Here is a 21032-nt window from a genome sequence, read left to right as displayed (position 1 = left end):
GCTATTATTAATATTACACTTATGTCTCGTTTATTTAGGTCTAGGTTTTTATCTTTTATGCATAGTTAGGACTCGGTTAATTTACCAATTTTGCTTTTTTTTTTTTTTTTTAATGTCGTTTGACTATTGCAAATGTACTAAGGTACTTACTTGACATTGTCGAGGGTCTATATCTGTTGTTTGAGAAATGGTACGTATAAATCATTTGATATTATCTTTAATACTTTCTGATAAAAAAATATTTTTGACATTTTTTTTAGATGAGATTTTATAAATATTTTAGAATGAAAAAAAAGGAAACTAATTACAGATTGTGATTTGAAGGTCCAAAAAGTATGAAGAAAATAATAGAATCCTGAAATTTCGGAACTTCAAGGGATTGATACAAAATTGGAATTGGAACAGAATCTCACACCCAAAAGCCTTTTCTTCTGGTATTGGGGACACATGCACAAAGTCATCATTTGAAATAGAAAAGAAAGCCATACCATACTGCTGATGGTAGTAGCTAGAATCGGGATCTTTCGCCATTCGAAGAAGCACTTCAACAGATATTTTAAAAAGATTGTTCCTAAAGTGCAGAGAAAGATGGAATGATACCATGGCCTATCACTTTGACCAATGTTACCGGAAAAACCAGTGAGTTTATTTTTAAGTAAATAAATAAAACTATATATATTCTAAAATTAATAACTTATGAGCATGATATATTAGACTAAGAGAAGACACATCCATTTGCTAGACTAGAAAAAATTATCATCTTTTGTGAAAATTTATAGTAAAATTTACCTATTGCTTATCAACAGAAACATTTTTAATACTCTAACTCACGTTACAACTAACATGAGTACAAGACTTGATGAGATCTAATGGAGATTAGTTCTTAGTTTCTAACTGGGATACTCTAGTTAAAAAAAAAAAAGATCAATGTAATGGAAGGAGATAAGAAAGTAATCTTATAAAAAAAAAGTATGTAAATAATATAATTGTGTTAAAAATAATCTATATTTTATCAGTCTTATCAACAACTTGTTAGTAAACCATATTTTATCAGTTTACTTCGCAGTAGTCATTGCACCTCAACTATATTTTATTCACAACCAAAAAGTTTCATATAAAACAAAACTTTATCAAAATGTGTTAGTCTTGCTTCAAGGTCTCAAATAGCCACCAAAGAAAAAAAAATTGAGGCATGCGTGGGTCTCATAATGATAACTAATCAACAAAGCAAAAAAAAAAATTCCAAAACATGCATTTTTAACTTAGAATGCTATGAGATAACACTTTTTGCTCCGGGTGGAGGTGCACTATCACTATGACATGTGCGCAAAGGCACTTGCACTTGAAATGCCACCGAACCATTATGTATCCACTTTCTTTGGGGCACAGCCAAAAAGCAGTGCCTTAAATATTTGTAATAATGTTAGGTTGAAGGCTACACGTACATGCCCCACTCAAACCTTCCCTTTATAAATGTTATCTAGATTTAGGTTTAGTATAGGAACATTCAATATTCCATAAGTCAGTATGCAGTGGATTGTGCAATCTCACATAATCTTAGTATAATCTACACTAAATTTTATGATAAAAAAGTTATAGTATAATTTTTTATATATAATTATTCAATTACAACTTATCATATATAATAAATTTATTAACTTTTAAAATAATAATCTTAAAATAATTTACTCAATAATTTATGATTTGATGACAATATAAAATTAATTTATATGTTATTGGTATGTAAATATTAAACTCAAATCTTATTAACATTTTTATTTGAGTCTTCTGAATACATTTTTTTATTGAATGAGATTAAATATGTGAAGTCCATTTTTTATTTAATAGATTTCATTTTCAATTTAGTTAAACTCATAAATTTCAACAATTAAAGAGAGGATGTATGTTGAGGCTTCTTGTTGAACAAATAATTCATGTATTTATTACTATGCTACTATACTATACTACTACTCCACACTATCACAGCACCCGAGATAGTTTAAGATTCTCCATACATACTTGACCTGTTAATTCCGAATCAACCTGCTTTAATATCATTGTTGAGTTGGCTCCACTTTCCACTTCCACTTCAGGCTTCAGAACAAGCTGCAAAACCTGACACAGCTTTTCAGTATTTACTCAACTTTCATAAATACTATTAAAGGTCAGCAAGTCTTACTGTTGAAGATGGCCTTTACTACGTGCTGCTGAACTGAACAATAGTTGTCATCACTCTTGTTCATGCTTGGTGGGGCTTTGGCTTTGCATTCCAAAACCCAAATGGAAAACATGCATTGGTCACAGCATACACATTTAGTGGTACTGTTTTTCTTGGGAATGGTTCTAATACCTTCCGTGTGTCAAAGTGATTCAACTACAGCTGTTTACATTGTTACTCTGAGACAAGCTCCTGCTTCTCACTATCATCATCATGAGTTAATCACAGTGGGCAACAACTCTAAACATGGTTCATCTGGGAGAAGAAGAACTAGAGTTCACAAACAAAGGTACCCCCCCATATTTGTTTTTAATGTTAACAAACTGTGTTCAAAGTGTATTAATTGTTACATTCCTTTTATAGCTGAGGATGAGGCTTCTTGTTGAAGTTATGTATTTGTGTTATGATGATAAGATGAACATTTGTTCAAATGATTGCCATAGTATCTACACAACTCGAAAACAAGTTTTTTGAAAACCTTATCATTATAGTATTTGTTTGATATTCTAAATTCCGGTACTTTGTACCATATTTTTAGTTTCCTCCAATTTTTTGACTTTGGTGCTTAATTGTGCATTCATTTGAGAGATATGAATGGTCTTTTTTTTTTTTTTTCAGACATCAGAATGTTTCAAAGCCAGTTATGAAACGTGGTTCGTACTTTGCCCGAGTTCACGACTCATTGTTGAATAAAGTGTTTAATGGGGAGAAATATCTGAAGCTCTATAGCTATCATTACTTGATTAATGGATTTGCTGTGCTGGTTACCCAACAACAGGTATGCTATGGTTTTACTTTTCAACATCTTGATTGTGTCCTTATTCTGTGAAGAAATATGTGCTTCATTGTTTGAGTTGTTTCCATTTGTGCATATTTTGGTTTTTGTATTTGTGATCTGGTAAACTTCTTCAACCAACATGTTCTTGATTTTTGAAATCTTGAAGGCAGAAAAACTTTCAAGGAGAAGAGAAGTGTCCAATGTGGTTTTGGATTTTTCTGTGAGAACTGCAACCACACACACTCCACAATTTTTGGGTCTGCCACAGGGAGCTTGGTTGCAAGCAGGTGGGTTTGAAACTGCTGGAGAAGGAATCGCTATTGGGTTTGTTGACACTGGCATTGATCCTACACACCCTAGTTTTGCAGATGATAAATCTGAACATCCATTCCCCGTTCCTGCTCATTTCTCTGGCGCCTGTGAGGTTACGCCAGATTTTCCGTCCGGTTCTTGCAATAGGAAGCTTGTTGGGGCTAGACATTTTGCCGCTTCTGCTATAACCAGAGGAATATTTAACTCATCCCAGGACTATGCTTCTCCCTTTGATGGCGATGGCCACGGCACGTGAGTGTTTCGTGTTTCCAAATGAGTATTGTGTTCAAATGTTGTTAACCACAATTGGCCATTTGGTCCATTCTCCTCTTCTTTTTGTCCATATCAACAAATCTGTCTTTCTATAACTGTTATCTTTTTGAAGTTAATTTCCCTCTGCTTGAACTTTGATGAATCATTTCTATCTAGCTTCTGTTTATCAGAATTTTGAACTCATCAATTAGTTTTCCCCCTGTTTTGTTTAGCTTCACTAGTTTAGAAAGAAAATAAATATATTGAAAAATGGTCTGGAATTGCTACTCGAAAATATGGTTTTAGCCAATGCTTGAAAGTTAAAAATGAACTTACATATTCATGCCAGACTATCAATCATGTTTCTTTCATTCAAAATTTCAAAATATGATAGGTATTTGAATTAAGTGTGCCACAAAACTAAAACTTCACTTTACTTGTTTTTTCACTGAATGTCCATTCTGATATATCTATAACATACAGGCACACAGCTTCTGTTGCAGCCGGAAACCATGGAATTCCAGTGATTGTTGCTGGCCAAGTTTTTGGAAATGCTAGTGGGATGGCTCCTCATTCACAGTAACTAATCTTGAACTTTATACAAGTTAAAAACTCATGTGTCATTTTGAAAAATAATTGAAGATGAGATGAAATGGACCAATAGACTTGAAAGGGAGAAAAAAGAAGAGAAAGTTGATATCTAGTGATAGAAAGATGTAATTTATCTGAGAAACGCTTAATGCCTTTTGCTTTGCAGAGAAGTGCTCAACTAGGTGCTAAAGCTGAGTATCTATAATCTTAATGAGGGTTCCCTTGCATTGAGCTTCAAGATAACATAGGCTAGTATATCAATGCAGTTAAAATATTAGACCTGTAGATATTTATTACCTTGAAAGGGTATGTGGTTCTATGTATTAAGTCAGTGGTCTGTGCATCTAGAAGATTTTTCCATGTCATATTTACGAGATTGATTAAGTCTCAAAAGTTCAGGATGTTTCAGAGCATTTAAAGTCCGAAATGAGACTTGTAATATGATTTTCAGAAGTAAGGGGGAAATATTTCCTGTCTCTCAAAATTACAAGATTTCTACAAGAAAAACTGAAAGAAAACTCCTTCAATGGTTGGGCCAGGTTCAGAACCAAAATAGGTATCAGTCCTAGGAGATGGACCACTCCATTGTCCCTGTGTACATTACCTGCCATTCATAATTAAATTTTCCCCATATTTTGTCATATGCTCTACTTTATTTTCTGTCTATCACTTATCTCTTTTTCTTCCATGTGGAATGCTTCAATTCCATAGAATTGATCTCCATGTACAGTAACCGACAATTTTTGTAAATTTATTTGGCACTTGAAAAAGACTATAGAAAACTATAGTAACGGTGTATGTAATTCTTTTTATTCAAGAACAAAATGAAGAGTGGATCTGTTCTAACCTGGATTTCTAATAATTACATGCAAGCATAATTAATTTTTATTCTATATATGTAAACATTTGAATGCATTCCATTTCAATCTTTTACAGCATTGCCATTTACAAGGCACTATACAAGAGATTTGGAGGATTTGCAGCAGATGTTGTTGCAGCTATTGACCAGGTATCTGTGCTTTTGTATGCCATTCATGTGCCAGCAATATTTGATAATTTTACTTTAGGTCATTTGTTGACACTTGATATATTTTCTTGTTTTTATCATCTCAATGTTATCTCTTCCAGTCTCTAGTACACGCCAATGTGATTGCTTGATTAACTAAATAATTATTTTTATCCATTTTTCAACAGACTGTTTATTGGCTTCAAATAATTCTGATTCAGTGAAGAGCATGTGATAAAGATTGTAGTAGCATTCTAAATTTAACCTGTGGGTTGATCCAATATAATTTACTTTTCTTTTCATTTAAAGTTTGTTAATTTATTTATTCATTCATTTATTTAAATTTTCATTGAGGGTATGCATGGTCTTGAATTGAAGAGTTACTGTAAAGTGTAAAGTACTTTCAAAATCTGTTTACTAAATTATATCCCCAATTTTACATCTATGGCATGGCTTATAGTATAATCAATTGTTTACAGGCAGCTCAGGATGGGGTTGACATAATATGCTTGTCAATCACTCCTAATAGGCGTCCTTCTGGCATCGCAACTTTCTTCAATCCAATAGATATGGCATTGCTATCAGCTGTGAAAGCTGGTATTTTTGTAGTGCAAGCTGCTGGCAATACTGGACCATCACCTATGAGCATGTCCTCCTTCAGTCCATGGATTTTTACTGTTGGTGCCACCTCTCATGATCGAGTTTATAGCAACTCCCTATGTCTTGGAAATAATGTGACCATACCTGGTGTTGGACTTGCACGTAAAATTCTGTTGCTCTAATCCTGGTTAGCTATACATGAATTTGTTTTAGACTAACTTGGCCTTTTGGCCTTGTTGGGCATTTGGTCTTGAAATTAACAAAGAAGTGCAGATGGGAAAGTAATTACTTGGATGGGGTAAATCTGGTGTGAAGTGTGTGATTTCAAAAAGTGATGTCATACTTTATATATGAATCCCGACCAAGAACAAAGAAATTCAAGATTTAAAATGGACACTGCACTACTGAAACAACTAGTTTTTGTTACCTTCAAGACCTTAATCATGTTACATTGGGGAAGTTCCTTGATGAGCAATAAAATGATTCAATTATTAATGTGTGCAAGTATAATTTGTTACATCAGTACACCTACTGAGATTTATTAATACCCTATTTTTTTCATTTTTCTTTAATTACTTCCCCCAGCTGGAACATATGAGAACACGATGTTTAAACTGATTCATGCAAGACATGCTTTGAACAAAAACACAACAGTTACTGATGATATGTATATTGGTGAGTGTCAAGATGCAAGTAAGTTCAGTCAGGATTTGGTCCAGGGCAACCTCCTGATCTGTAGCTATTCAGTCCGATTTGTGCTTGGGCTCTCCACCATTCAACAGGCATTAGAAACAGCCATGAACCTTAGTGCAGTTGGTGTTGTTTTCTCCATGGACCTTTTTGTGACTGCTTTTCAGCTTAACCCAGTTCCTATGAAAATGCCTGGCATAATAATTCCATCTGCAAATGATTCCAAGGTGCATTGTTCATTTTCTCCCTTGCACATGTATACTGTCTTTTTTCTTTTTGCTTTTATTTTATTATATGTAAGGATAAAACTTACATACAATTTGTTAGGTGCTGTTGGTACTGTTCTTCAATCAGAATTGGAGTTTCACCTGGTAATCAGAATAGTCCTTTAATGCAAATTACTGAGGTGAAACTCCAATTCTAATTGGAGTAGTGCAAGAAACACCTAATATCTGCATGAAAAACCATGGTGTGGATTTGACATATGTCAACAGTCAACTTATTTCTATTCGTTGCTTACATGTGTGTGGGAATGACACTGAGACCAACTATTCGCTTCGTTTTTTTAACTGTGCAGATATTACTGCAATACTACAATTCTTCACTGCAAATAGATGGGGATTCAAATAAAATTGTTAAATTTGGGGCTGTTGCTAGCATTGGTGGTGGATTAGAAGCCAACTACAATAATGAGGCCCCAAAGGTTGTGTATTACTCTGCCAGAGGACCAGATCCAGAGGACAGTCTTCCTCATGAAGCTGACATTATGAAACCCAATTTGGTAGCTCCTGGAAATTTTATATGGGCTGCTTGGAGTTCTGTTGCCACTGATTCTGTTGAATTTCTAGGTTTGTCAATACATAAGCTTGTTTTTACTAGAAAACAAAACATAAACAAGTTTAAGGTGTTTATTTGGCCTGTTCCAAGTTAAACATAACATCCTTTTAAGTTATAAATATTTATACTAGGAAATAGGAATTTTGATTTATTAAGCATGTCAATATAGTGATATGTGAATATCTGATCTACACTATTCTAACAGGCGAGAATTTTGCAATGATGTCTGGCACAAGCATGGCTGCACCTCATGTTGCTGGTCTTGCTGCACTAATTAAGCAACAGTTTCCCAATTTTAGTCCTGCAGCCATTGGATCTGCACTATCCACTACAGCTTCTCTGTATGACAACAATGGGAGGCCAATAATGGCTCAGCGATCATATCCCTCCATAGACCAAAACCTATCTCCAGCAACTCCCTTTGACATGGGAAGTGGTTTTGTGAATGCTACTGCAGCATTAAATCCGGGATTGCTTTTTGATTCTAGTAAGTCTCAATTGACTAATGAACTTTCAAATCATTATAATTTCCATGCAAGTTCAAATGTTTCAAAAATTCAGCAACGATTGTTGTTCAAATGTCTCACTTATCTAGCTCAAATTTATGAAAGCTGCTTGATTAATAAACAAGCCTGTTTTCTGAATTTTCAAATGTGTTTATACATATTTTTCTTTGTAGGCTATGATGACTACATGTCATTCCTATGTGGTATCAATGGTTCAACTCCTACAGTGCTAAACTACACCGGTCAAAATTGCTGGACTTATAATTCAACACTATATGGCCCTGATCTGAACTTGCCCTCAATCACAATAGCAAGGTTGAACCAATCTAGAGTGGTACAAAGAATAATCCAAAACATTGCTGGAAATGAAACATACAATGTTGGTTGGAGTGCTCCATATGGCACTTCTATGAAAGTATCTCCTAATTATTTCTCTCTTGCAAGTGGGGAGAGACTTGTCTTGTCTGTGATCTTCAATGTAACCAACAACAGTTCTGCTGCTAGCTATGGGAGAATTGGGCTGTATGGTAATCAAGGTCACGTTGTCAACATTCCTGTGGCAGTCATTTTTAAAATCTTATAACCAGCTAATTAACATGATTAGTGTCTTTAATTTCTTCTTCAGTAATTCATTTTTTATTTTGCTTTGTTTTCTTAATCTAATCTTTGTTTAAAAAATGTATTAAGCTATTTTTTCATTCGTTATACTTGATAGTGTAAAGTTACGTATGTATAATACCAAATTGTGCAGCACTCCTTATTAGGTAGTATAGTCTGTGACTCAAAAAAAAAAGGTCGTATAGTCTGGTTGCATACCGGACACAAATACGTGAGGTAGGTTATTTTGGTCCGGTATTCACTTTAGAGGACACCCAGTCCAAGTTGTTATGAAGGACACTACAAGCGATTAGTAGTTCTTATTCACGCTTTCATTCCATTTTTTCTCCTACTCATACTCTCATCCAATTCTTATTATTCTCCTATTCATCTTTCTCCATCTTTGTAGTTCTTCTTCTATTATTTTGTGGTCAACCATGTCTGTTAATTTAAGCACAAGGGGAAATGCCACGTCAAATCGTCTTTGCTATTGTCGTAGAAGAGCTACCATTCGAACAACAAGGACGACAAGGAATAATGGGAGATTATTTTATGTTTGTCCATTACCACAAGTAAGTGATGTTAATGTTTGTCCATTAATAAATGCAGTGAAAAACAAAACCCTTACCTCCATTGGAAATCATCGATTGCGTCAATCAACACTGGAGGGTGAAGATGATCGACGTGGAACATACAAAAGTACTGATTGCGTCAATGAACAGTGAAGAAGAACGGCAACCACCACAACTGGGAGAGCGATGATCGACGTGGACCTAGCACACGAACGCTATCCTTCAACCATAGGAGGGAGAAAATGATAAGAGAGAATTCATCATGTTTTCAATTAGATTCAAAACTATTACGGATCAATTTGACACTATATACAAAATTGACTCTTCATTTTTCAATATAACATTTAAAATTATGTCATATTAGTTACTATAGCGTGGCATTGCTTATTTCCCAATTACGCTTGTCACGTGTGCGTCCAGATGACACTCCGCATCACACATTTACTAACGATATTAGGAGACTACTAACGACAGAGACTAATGTAGCAAACCGAATGTAAAGTCGATAATCATTTTGATATTTTTTAAATCTCAATGATCAAATTGACAGCTCCTCCAAAAGTGAAAGACTAATTTGATACTTTACTCTATATATTAACTTGTCGGCCATATTAATAGTAGATTAGAGGAGGATATAGAAACGAGTTTATTTATAAACGAGAGACGCATATAGACCCGAGAGTTTGTGCCATTTCAAACCTGGTACTCGAGATAAAATAAAGATTAGTCGCTAACGTATGGTGCTGGCATTGAAACTAGTATCCAACATCTTTGGAAGCAGCTTAATTAAAAGTATACACCATTCAGTCAATATATTAAAAAAAACATTTTCTATTCAGATTTTTTTCATCAAACAAGTGGTGTTCAACTAAATTCAGCACTCACATAGCCAAACGTATGTACTAACCCAACACTAACATATTTGGAAAGCCTTATCACATGTTTTAATAATTTTTTCCTTAAGTATTCATAGAAGAACAAAATAAACTTAAAAAATTTTAAAATTAATTTATACAAAATTAAAAAAAAACTTTTAGAGAAGTTAATTAGAGAGAATTTTAAATTAACTTGCCCATAAGCTTAAGATCTATTTGAAGTGGTTGAAAGCTTTTAGTTATCAAATATAATTTTGAAAATAAAACTCATCTGAACAAAAATAAAGTTGGAATAATTTTTAACTCATTTTTTAAAATTAAGATTTTTTTATGAATTTTGTTTTTAGTTTAAAAAAAATACATGCATACTATATATTTGACATGATCCTTTCTATTATTACCATCATCATTATCATAGTGATTACCTCCATTGACATGGTATCCTACACCATCATATTATAGTTATCATTACTCCATAAAAAACTCTTAAATTAATTTTAATAGGATAAAAACTTTTAAAATGAGTATATTTTGAAATTAAAAATTAAAAAAATGTAAATTTTAAAAATTAAAAACTTGTTTTTTTAAAAAAATAAATTAAACTCAACTAAAAATCACCTCTAATAGGTTAGACATTGAAGAAGTTTATTGTATTTTTTTTTCTTTTTATTTTCTTTTCCTTTAGATATTAGTGAAAATTTTTATTTGAATAGAGCCACAAAAATGTATTATATTGAAATTATTTTAAATTTCCTAATGTAATTTTTATTATTAATTATTTATATTTTATTTATGAAAAGCATGTAAAATAATTAAGAATTAAGTAAAAATAAGAACATAATTAAATGGTAATATTTAATATTATCTTGAATAATTAAATAGTTAAGTAAAAATAAGTTGTTTTTCAAATTGAACAAATAAGAAAAAAAAATAGAATATTTTAGACGCCCACTGTGATAAATGAGTCCAAATTTATTATTTCCTGAAGACTTATTCAATGCATTAATGTGAATTAATTTAATGCATTGAAGACTTGAAGTCTACTTCCGGTGTAAATCATGCAACACAAAAACCAGTGGATGTGGGTTTTCTGGTGCGGTATCAAAATGTTTGGCCTTGATATGACATTAGTGTTCGATTGCAACGTATTATCTGGTATTGACCAAGGAAAAATTAAAATCTTTTTATTAAAGCCTCTCTAAAACATATCTCATTTTGAGATGTTAATAATTTTTTTTAGTGAATCTTATAGTATTACATTATTTTTAATTTTTTTTATTTCAATAATAAATTTTATTTTAAGATGTTAAATTAATTTTTTTTAGATCTTTTAAAAATTAGATGAAAATTAATTTTGTAAAGAAAGAGTAAAAAAATCATTTTTTTTAAATAGATGCAAATCTTGATCGTTTTCGATCTAACATTTTGCTTAAATAATAAATTTTAACATGATCAATTTTTTTTAGAATAAGATTTACTTGAGAGGCATATGGAGATGTTCTTATATATCCATATTGAAAAGGTGTCCTCATTATATTTATATGTCATGATGTCAATATATCAACACATAAGTTGCTGTTGCTGGTGTGGCATTTTCATTTTTCTGTCAACATGCATGTTTGACCTTATGGCATTGGTGTTCACTTTGCAAGTTGTAACGTATCTCCTAGGTAAGGTCCAAGTGAAATGAATTTTTTTTACCCATAAATATTGATTGTTAATGTTAGCTTTTATTAACAAATAAATTATAATCAACCATTTATCCCTTCTTAAGTCAACCTTTTATCTTCTTAAATGGAAATCTTCTGTTGCTGTTGCGGCATTCTTTACCAACATGTTTACCCTTATGACCTTGATGTTCGGTAGCAACGTATCTCGTAAGGTCATAGTGAAATAGAATATTCTATTTACTACGCACTCCTATTAAAAAAAATTAAATGTCCTCACCAGGAAAAACTTTCTCCCTTTTGGATATAGGAACCAATTTTTGGATTAATTATGATTTTAGTTCTGATTTTTTAAAACTTTTTACTTTTAATTCTTAAACAAAAATTTAAACACTTTTAATTTTCAATATTTACTTCAGTGTTCTTTTTTCATCTTGACGTCAAAAATCTTTGTTATGTGTTGACATAACAGTTGGATTTTAATTATTTCAAAATATTTGTAACAATTTACTTTGTGAGAACTCAAAACCTTAAGTAATAAAATAATTTTATTTAGGAACTAAAAGTAAAAATTTGAAAAGGTTTAGGAATTAATTTCACACTCTTTCTTCTTCTTCTTTTTTTATGTATGAAAGAAAGTTATACTGTTAATTTCTCTTTCTCTAATTTCCCTCACAAAGAGCCAAAAGATATTTGAGCTCCAATGGTCATGTTTAAATTAATTAGGACAACTTTTTCATAAACACTTGCTATATGAGAAGAAGAAAAATGTTTTTTTAAATTAAATTAATTTGTATAATCAGTAATTTATAAAGGTACGTTCTCTTATATTTAGTTTCTTTAAAAACTCATTTTTAATTTACGTATAAGTTAGTTTTATCTTTAAAAACTCATTTTTAATTCGTGTATAAGTTAATTTTAGTTTAGGGAGAAATTAACTTATTTAATTTTTTTCTTATATTTTTATCTATAAGTGCTTATGAAAAAAATCATCCAAACAAGCTCAATCTTTTTGTTGTATTCAAAATTTAAAAAGAAGGGGAAAAAATAATATAAAGGAAATGAGTTCTATTTTGTTGTGGTTCCTATTTCAGTTTATTTCCGTCTAATTTGGAAAGAAAAAAAAAAAAGGTGAAAGAGTGTGAAATTAAGTGGAAAAAAAACATAAGTAGCCTTAAGTAATAAAATCATTTTTCAATTTATATTGGTAATTTTTTTTTACTTTATTATAAGTAGTAAAATGTTTTTTTAATTTATTATTCTCCTTTTAATTTATCTTGTATCTTGACTAGTTTTTTTTTTTAGTATTTCATCTAAGAGCATAATTTTATATTCTTATTATTTTTATTATATTTTATTTTTTAAATAATATTTATGTCATTTTACAAACATACCTTTTTTCTTCTCATTTTCTACATAATCAAATAAGATTTGAGATTTTTTTTTTTTTTACTTTTCACTTTCTTTCCTTCTATTCTTTTCTTCCATTTTTTTATAAACTAAAATTAAGGTTATTGCTAAAAACCGATGCGATATTGCACCCTGCTGTCATCATGTCCTCTGTCATTAAAAAAAATTCTTAAATCTTAATTGTCATTACTGAGAGGTTTTGTTTTTGTCAGCGATATAAATTTTTGACATTACTAAGAGGTTATTTGGATAAGTTTATCTATAAGAATTTCTAGGTGAAAAAACAAGGAAAAAAATTATTCCTAAATTAAAATTAGTTTATCCATAATTTTTTTTTTGTAGAAGCTTTAATTTCTCATATTAACTTCTTCAAAAATTAATTTTAAATTCATATATATATATATATATATATATAAATTAATTTAAAATGACAATTTTTTATTTTTCTATTTTTTTCCTGGGTGTTTCTAGACATTTACCCAAAAGAAGAAATCAGGATGTTAGGGAAACTATAACTAAATTTGTTATTTAATATAAATATTCCAAAATATAATTTTTCATTGACCTCTTCATAACATTATCACCTCCCATTATATATATATATATATATATCTTTTGGTACAGCACCTCCCATTATATAATGCAACACAATCTTGACCCTGACTTTCGGCTTTTATGTTTTCGTCAACAAGGCCTTTTTCATGACGTTATTGGGACGGAGAGGATATAAGGAAAATTATAACTAAACTGGCATTTTAGGCAGCACATCACATATTATAAATATTTTTTTTATATAATTAAAATTGATGATAAATAAATAAATAAATTTAAATATATAAATTATATTATAATTAAAATCTGTAATAAATAAATATTTTTTACTTATAAATTATATTTTAAATTTATGATAAATAATTTAATTTATATTATGATACATTATTATTTTTAATCATAAATAAATTATTTTAAAAAAAATATTGAAATTCAAGTTAGAATTAAATATATTAAAAATAATAGATTGAAAAAAGATAAAATATTTAGTTAAATTATTCAATTGATATTAAAATCATAAGAGATACTATAATATCAAATGCATGTTAAAAGTGTATTTAAATTTTGAGGATAAGATATAAATTTGAAATTAGTTATTGATATTTAGGAACAATTAAATACTTATAACTTGTTCTTGATATTAAAAGTATCATATGTATGTTACGTTAGTGAAATCCACATTTTATAAGAAAAGAATTCAAATGAGAATGAATAAGAGTAATATAGTAATATATAAATTTGTTTGACGAAAAAATCCAATAACTTCCACTACTTTAATAAATGTAGTTTAAGAGTATTATAGTAATTCAAATTTGTGTGTTAAAAATATTATTTTTCTCTTTTTTCCACTCATTTGATCTCCTCTCTCGATCTAACCCAAAGTTAAAAAATTTGCATTCATCTTCTTACTTGAAATTTGTCATCTGTCCACACTCTTTCATCAACAATTCTCATTTGCATACTTGAGTTTGTTGAGATGACTTCAAATGCGACTAAGAGAGAGAAATAATATTTTAAACAAAGAAATTTGAGTTATTAGAATACCCTTAACTATATTTAATAAAGTAGTGGAAGGATTGATTTTTTTTGTGAAACAAATTTTGGTGTAGATTCCTAACATGCTTTAACCGGAAAAGAAGTGTCAATGTGTTACTAATTCTCATATATAAATATTTAAAAAATATATTTTACATTAATCATAGCAAATTTGGATTCTCTACCGTAGTGCTACCTCACCAGCCAATAAAATACAAAGGAAAAAAAGAGAGAGAATATAAAAGAGTGAAGTTTGATGATTGAAAGGTAAAAGAAACATAGAGGAGTGTTACTTGGCGCACCCAACATTTTTGTTGGGGCACCCAACACGTAGGATGAAATGACAAAAATGTCCTTCACCCTAATAATATAAATAAAGCTATAATTTCGTCCGTACGGCACACATATCCTTCTTGTTCGTCTTCCTCTTCCTATGACAGTTCGTCTTCCTCTTCCTCTAGCGCTTCTTGTTCGTCTTCCTCTTCCTACGATGTTTCTTCTTCCTATCATCGTCGTGTTCGTGGTTGTTCCTTGCGATTCTTCTTCTTCCTCCAATTCCCACACCACTGTGATTCTTCTTCTTCCTTTAAAAAAAATGACATTTTTCTGGAAAAACCTCATACGGATAATCAATCCGTATGGTTCATACGGATCGACAATCCGTATGTGTCACGAATCGACAATCCATATGTGTCAATCCGTTTGACCCATAAGGATGGCTGATCCGTATGGTTTCCTTTTTTTTTAATATTTTTTTTTCAATTTTTCTTCTTCTAAATTTATTTTTTTTTGGAAATTTTTGATTTATCAATTGTTATTTAAATTGTTTCATAGTGTAATGTTATTTTGTAATGTTAATGAAATTTTATAATTTTTTCTGATTTATATGTTAAGTATTGATTTTATTTATAAAAAATATATTATTTATTACTAAGATTAAATTAGATTGCTAAAATTAAGATTAGATTGGTGAAACAATTAATTTTCAATATTGTTATATTATATTTGTCTAACTTTTAGAAGAAAATAAAAAAATATTTAAAAGATATTGAATTTGTTACTTATGAAAAATATTGAAATCATAATTAAAAATAATTTAAATTTGTTTGTTAAAAAAATATTTAAATGAAAATTTTTAATAATTAAAATTTGTTATAAAAATATTGAAACATAATTTTAGTTATACAATAAATCTGTTAGTTATAAAAATTATGAAACCAAAATCTAAAATTTAAAATACAATAAGATTTTTAGTTTAAAATAATGATTGAAATCAAATTTAAAAATATATTTGATTTAGTAGTTATAAAAAATATTGAAACCAAAAATTAAAATTTAAAATATGATAAGATTGTTAATTTAAGATAATGATTGAAATCAAATTTAAAAATATATTTGATTTAGTAGTTATAAAAAATATTGAAACTAAAATTTAAAATATGATAAGATTGTTAATTTAAGATAATGATTGAAATCAAATTTAGAAATATGTTAAATTTGGTAGTTATAAAAAATATTGAAACCAACATTTAAGATTTAAAATTTATTTATTAATCCATATGTTTTAATTTTTTTAAAATTTATTTATTCATTTAATTTATTTACAAAATTTGATAATTAAACAAATTTGATATTTAATTGAATGATGTATTTAAATGTTTATTATAATGATTAAAAATTAAATAAATATAATATTTAATTGAATGATATATTTAGATATTTTTTTTATAACAATTGATAATTAAATAAATTTGATATTTTTTTATATATGTAAATACTTATTAAACATGTCATTTTTATTTATAATTTATATATGTAAAAAATTAATTATTATATAAAAAATAATCATCACAAAATTTATTATGTAAATTTACATATACATTAAATATAAATTAAAAATTTTAGTATTATATATATCGACACTATTTATTTATAATATAATGTATCTATTAGCTCTATTAATTTGAATATTCTTTTAATAATGTCTTTAAGACAAGTTTCATCCCTATTAGTATGACCCATACCACCCCAAATACACTTCCAAACCGTCACAAGCAATTCCCAACATAGAGAGAGAGAAATGGCTAGCTCGGCAGAGAATCCAAATTCTTTCGTAGCACTATCACTATCACCTTGAGTCCTTGACCTGGCATTGTATTAATGCAACACAATCCTTAACCCAGACTTTTGGTTTCTTTATATTTCTGTCAACAACTTGCGTTTTACATGACGCTATTAACTAGGAGCATTGACCTTACCTTAATTTTCAATGGCTATTTTTACAATCCAATAACTTAATTGTTTGGTGTTTGTCAACTATTCGGCCAATAAATTGGACTGTTCAGATTACCTTTGAGTTCTCAAAACTTCATTTTTAATTTGAGTATAATTATTTTAAATGATTTTAAAATTTAACTTTCATAAATAATATAATTAATTTTTAACCAAATAAATGATTGGTTCGAGTAATGCACTTGGTCTCTTAAGCAAGTTTTTTATTTGAGTCAATAATATGATAACAAAAAAAAATAGAACTAATTTTAAATGAGATTTTTTTTTTGAATTTTTTTATATTTTCAAGATAATTACACTTACTATTATTCAAAGTATTTTTTTTCTTTTAAACTTGTTTTAACATCATCTTAAATATAAATGCATTTTGAAAATATTAGTATTCTTTTGAAATTAATCTATAAAAATAAAAACTAAAAGTAGACAAGTAGTGAATCAATGCGTAACCCAACATTTAGTATAAAACAAACGCATAACCAAACATTTAGATATCAATCGGAATTATCTCCCACCCTCAATACACTTTGTGAGGTGCATTAGCGTGGGACTTACTTCAACGTGTTAGAAAAAATTATACTCGAGTAAATCTGCTAAGTCGGAAGAACTATACATTAAGCAAAAACCATTAATTTATCAAAATTACCATTTTAGTTGCAAAGTTTAAGGTAATTTAGTCTGTGAAATTATTAAATTTTCAAAATAATTTCTGAAATATATATATTGTAGATTGTTGATGAAATTAATCAGTCTAAATGTCTAATAGTCACTTTTAATCAACTAACATTAGACATGCTAATGTGACACATCAAGTGTCCTACTATCACCCATGGGGCCTGACACATGACAGCCTAGTCATAAAAAAATATCGTTTTAATATAGCATGAAATTGTAGGATTTCGTACGTTAATTTAATTCCTACAATTATCAAAATTTAAAAACAATTTCTAAAATTGAAAATCATGATTCACAAGTTAATCCAATTGTCACCTTCTTCAATCAACTAACAATGTCAAACACAAATGTAGTAGGTTAAGTGTTCTACTAGCCTCCAAATTTACTCATATGTATCAGTTTGATCATAGAAATATATTGATAACGTTTTTATAGCTATAACATTCGCTTCTGTTTTTCTTTTGTAAAAAAATGTGCATTGACCCTAGAATATGCATAATTAGAGCTCCAAGAAGAAACATATAGACGCCATGTAGGACCAATCATGTAGTTAAAAAAAAGACAGTGAAAATTTGAGTGCATTTGGAAGCTTGATGGTTAATGATTTGGAAAATAATTATTGTAATTTGAGAGTTTTTTTAAGGATAAATTGAGAATTGCTATGGTACGAAATAAGTATAAGGATTTTGGTATAATTTTTTTTGGACCAATGATTGAATGAATTTGAGCACACTAATAAAGAAGAGATAGGGAGAGAGAAAGAGAGATTTTCAATAGCAGTCCTAAAACCCTCAGATTTTCAAGGATGCACAAAATATAATATGAATATTTCTTAAAAGGAAAACTTTAATATTAACAGTAATCAAAGATTAAAAAAAATTAAGAACAAAATATAATCTGGTTACACCCATTTTTTTTTGTTACAGAACAAAATATAATATATAAATAAGTTAAGTATTTAATGTCGTATTGAAAATAATAATAATATAGTGACACGTAGTTATTTATGATTTTACTCAAAAAAATTTCGTGCGGCAAAGGTTAGACAAGTTTCACATTAGATCTTCTTTAAGTGATCTTTAAAAAATCTTAGTAGTTTACCGTTCAGTCGTTCTCATTTTTAATTGTTAGAATTAAGAGAACTAATTGTATTAAGTATGGTGTGTTACGGCTAAAAAGGACAACGCATTTTATTAGAATAAATATTAATAACATTGACTGAAAATTGATTTAAATTTATTAAAAATTATCAAATTTAATGGGTTATATTTATCATTTAATGATTTTCTTTCATGATTTAGATATAAGATTCATTAAAATTGATTATTTTAAAAAAATTCAGTGAATTCCAAAAACAGCGTTGAAAAGAAAATTTGAGGTAATGTTTCTCTTCATTATATATAAACCATTGGATCTTAGTAGCTTAATTACTAGACACTTTATATTTAACATTTTTTTTATTATAAACCACTGGATCTTAGTAGCTTACTAGATACTTTATATTAACATTAAATATATGCAAATTTATGTGACATATGTTAAAAGTACACCTGTTATTAAAATATGTTTTTATATGTGTTTAATGTTGCATTGACTATGCTGTCAAAAAACCTGTTCCATTAACTATTACATAAGACTTTTTCTACTGGAGAAAGATACTACCTCCGGATTTTATATATAAAAAACAAAAGATAATATTTTTTTATTAAAAAGTAAAAGATAATATCTTCTCTGCCTTAATTAAGAATTAAAATTCAATTTTTCTTGACCACTATGAAGCATTTTTTCTTGCTGATTATTGACTGGTTTTCTCCGATTGTATATCAATTTTTCGGTTCTCTAACCGATTTTTCTTCAAGTTGATTTTATTGGTTATTTGAACCGGTCGTAAGATCAATTCACCAGTTTTTTGGGTCTGATCGGCCAATTCAGTTCGATTTTTATACTAGAAAAGGCACACAAGAAGATAAGAGAGAAAATTGTAAGAAATATGCCCCATAATAAATAAAACAAAGGTTAAAATAAAAAATATATTATATATAACAGGGCTTTACACGTAAATGATTGAACTATACTATTCATATACTTTTTTATAATATTATTTTTATCTTTTTCAATTATATTAATTATTTTACTTCGTACTTCAATTTTTTTATTATAAAAATATATAAATTTTTGTGCAAATATATATTTTTTAAAAGAATTTATAATCAAAATAAAGTTTAATTTCTATGCATGCCAATGTAAAAAAAATGACACACACAACCAATAAAAAAAAAATAAATATGACTTTTATGATGATCAATAGTATTATAAAAATTATCCACTTATGTCCAAGTGTTGGTTAAACAAATTTTCAGAATTTTTTTAGTTGTCATTTCACTCTCTTTTTTATTTTTGTAAAAATTGTGCAATAGTACAAGCATACATCTAGTTATCGTTAAATTCAACAAAATCATCATATATGTCGACAATTTGTATAATATAGAAATCTTTTACACCATCGATTAGTATATATACGATTTACTCTTAAATAAATATACTTGTTTGTTTATTTATAATATATAAAAGTTGAAATATGAATTGTGGTGTTGACATTTAAACTACTTGATTAACATAATAACATGTAGCACATCAATGGTTTATCATTTCTGTCATAACTTGGTTAAGTATTTCCCTTCCTCTCAAGCAATTAGCCACACTCCCTTCGATCAATTATTTATCTTTCTTCTTAATGTATGATTATTACATTTCTTTCATTATGGTATTTCAATTACTGTTTTGAATGAACGTTAGTGACGTATTCATCCTGGATAACCTATTTATATAATGGAATTAGACTGCTTCATTGTCTACATGTGATCAAATTAAAGCACCATATATCCACAACAATAAAATGCTAGGATAAAGAAAAAAATATATTAAGGACACTATTTTAAATTTAAATTATTATCAAAACATAATTTTAAATTACATATTACTTTAGCATAACAATTATAATATTAAAAGAAAAATATCTTGAGTTTAATGACTATATATGGTTAAAGTAAAATTTTATATAATTAATTAATCATAAATTAGTATAAGTATAACTTATAAAATAGTTATTAGAAGAGTCATTAAATTTATATCATATAGTTTGATAATAGTATAAAACTACTTTAGAGAATAAGTATTATATTGGATAATGATATATGGACATCTTGTGTTCTTGCCTAGAGAGATAAAAAGAAATAATAGAAAAAGGTGTAGGTATAAATGATGAAAAATAATATAATTTGATATAACAAGAGAGAAATAGAGGAAAAGAAAATGTTCAATAGGTATCAAATATGAGTATTCATTATTTTTTTCGCTAACCGATAAATGAGTACCCATATATCATTAGAAAAAATATAATTTGACACCAAAATATTTGTAAACATCTAGTGAGAGAGAAAAATATAAAATATAAATATAATAGGCGAAATGATGCGATATAAAAAATAAAAATTGTTAACCAAATGTTTGAAATATTGATATGTGAAAATATCACTACTTGTATCATTAGTGATCATTACTCATGAGTCA

At 28.5% G+C, this 21032-nt stretch overlaps 1 protein-coding gene across 2 annotated transcripts; it reads left to right on the top strand.

Moving 5' to 3' along the window:
* The first annotated feature begins 1995 nt into the window (after positions 1-1995).
* Positions 1996-8714, top strand: LOC114413046 (subtilisin-like protease SBT2.2). 2 transcript variants are annotated; one of them, XM_028377201.1, is made up of 11 exons: positions 1996-2507; positions 2837-2996; positions 3163-3283; positions 3365-3560; positions 4044-4139; positions 5088-5160; positions 5637-5919; positions 6343-6674; positions 7025-7295; positions 7490-7771; positions 7964-8714. In XM_028377201.1, exons 1-11 carry the CDS (start codon positions 2242-2244, stop codon positions 8371-8373), a joined length of 2490 nt encoding a protein of 829 aa, XP_028233002.1. In that variant the 5' UTR covers positions 1996-2241; the 3' UTR covers positions 8374-8714. The 2 variants fall into 2 exon arrangements, with proteins under 2 accessions (XP_028233002.1, XP_028233001.1); XM_028377200.1 differs by having other exon boundaries at positions 3163-3560.
* Positions 8715-21032: the final 12318 nt, after the last annotated feature.

Source organism: Glycine soja, chromosome 5 (genome assembly GCF_004193775.1).
Source record: "Glycine soja cultivar W05 chromosome 5, ASM419377v2, whole genome shotgun sequence".
Taxonomy (NCBI): domain Eukaryota; kingdom Viridiplantae; phylum Streptophyta; class Magnoliopsida; order Fabales; family Fabaceae; genus Glycine; species Glycine soja.
The sequence above is the reverse complement of the archived record's forward strand: the minus strand, read 5'-3'. Positions and strand labels throughout refer to the sequence as shown.

Bases quoted from the DNA above. Each gene is read 5' to 3' on its own strand.
- LOC114413046 (XM_028377200.1), top strand. From the start codon at position 2,242: ATGCTTGGTGGGGCTTTGGCTTTGCATTCCAAAACCCAAATGGAAAAC. The intron at 5,920-6,342 runs GTAAAATTCTGT...TACTTCCCCCAG, and splicing joins ACCTGGTGTTGGACTTGCAC to CTGGAACATATGAGAACACG. The intron at 7,296-7,489 runs GTTTGTCAATAC...CTATTCTAACAG, and splicing joins TGATTCTGTTGAATTTCTAG to GCGAGAATTTTGCAATGATG.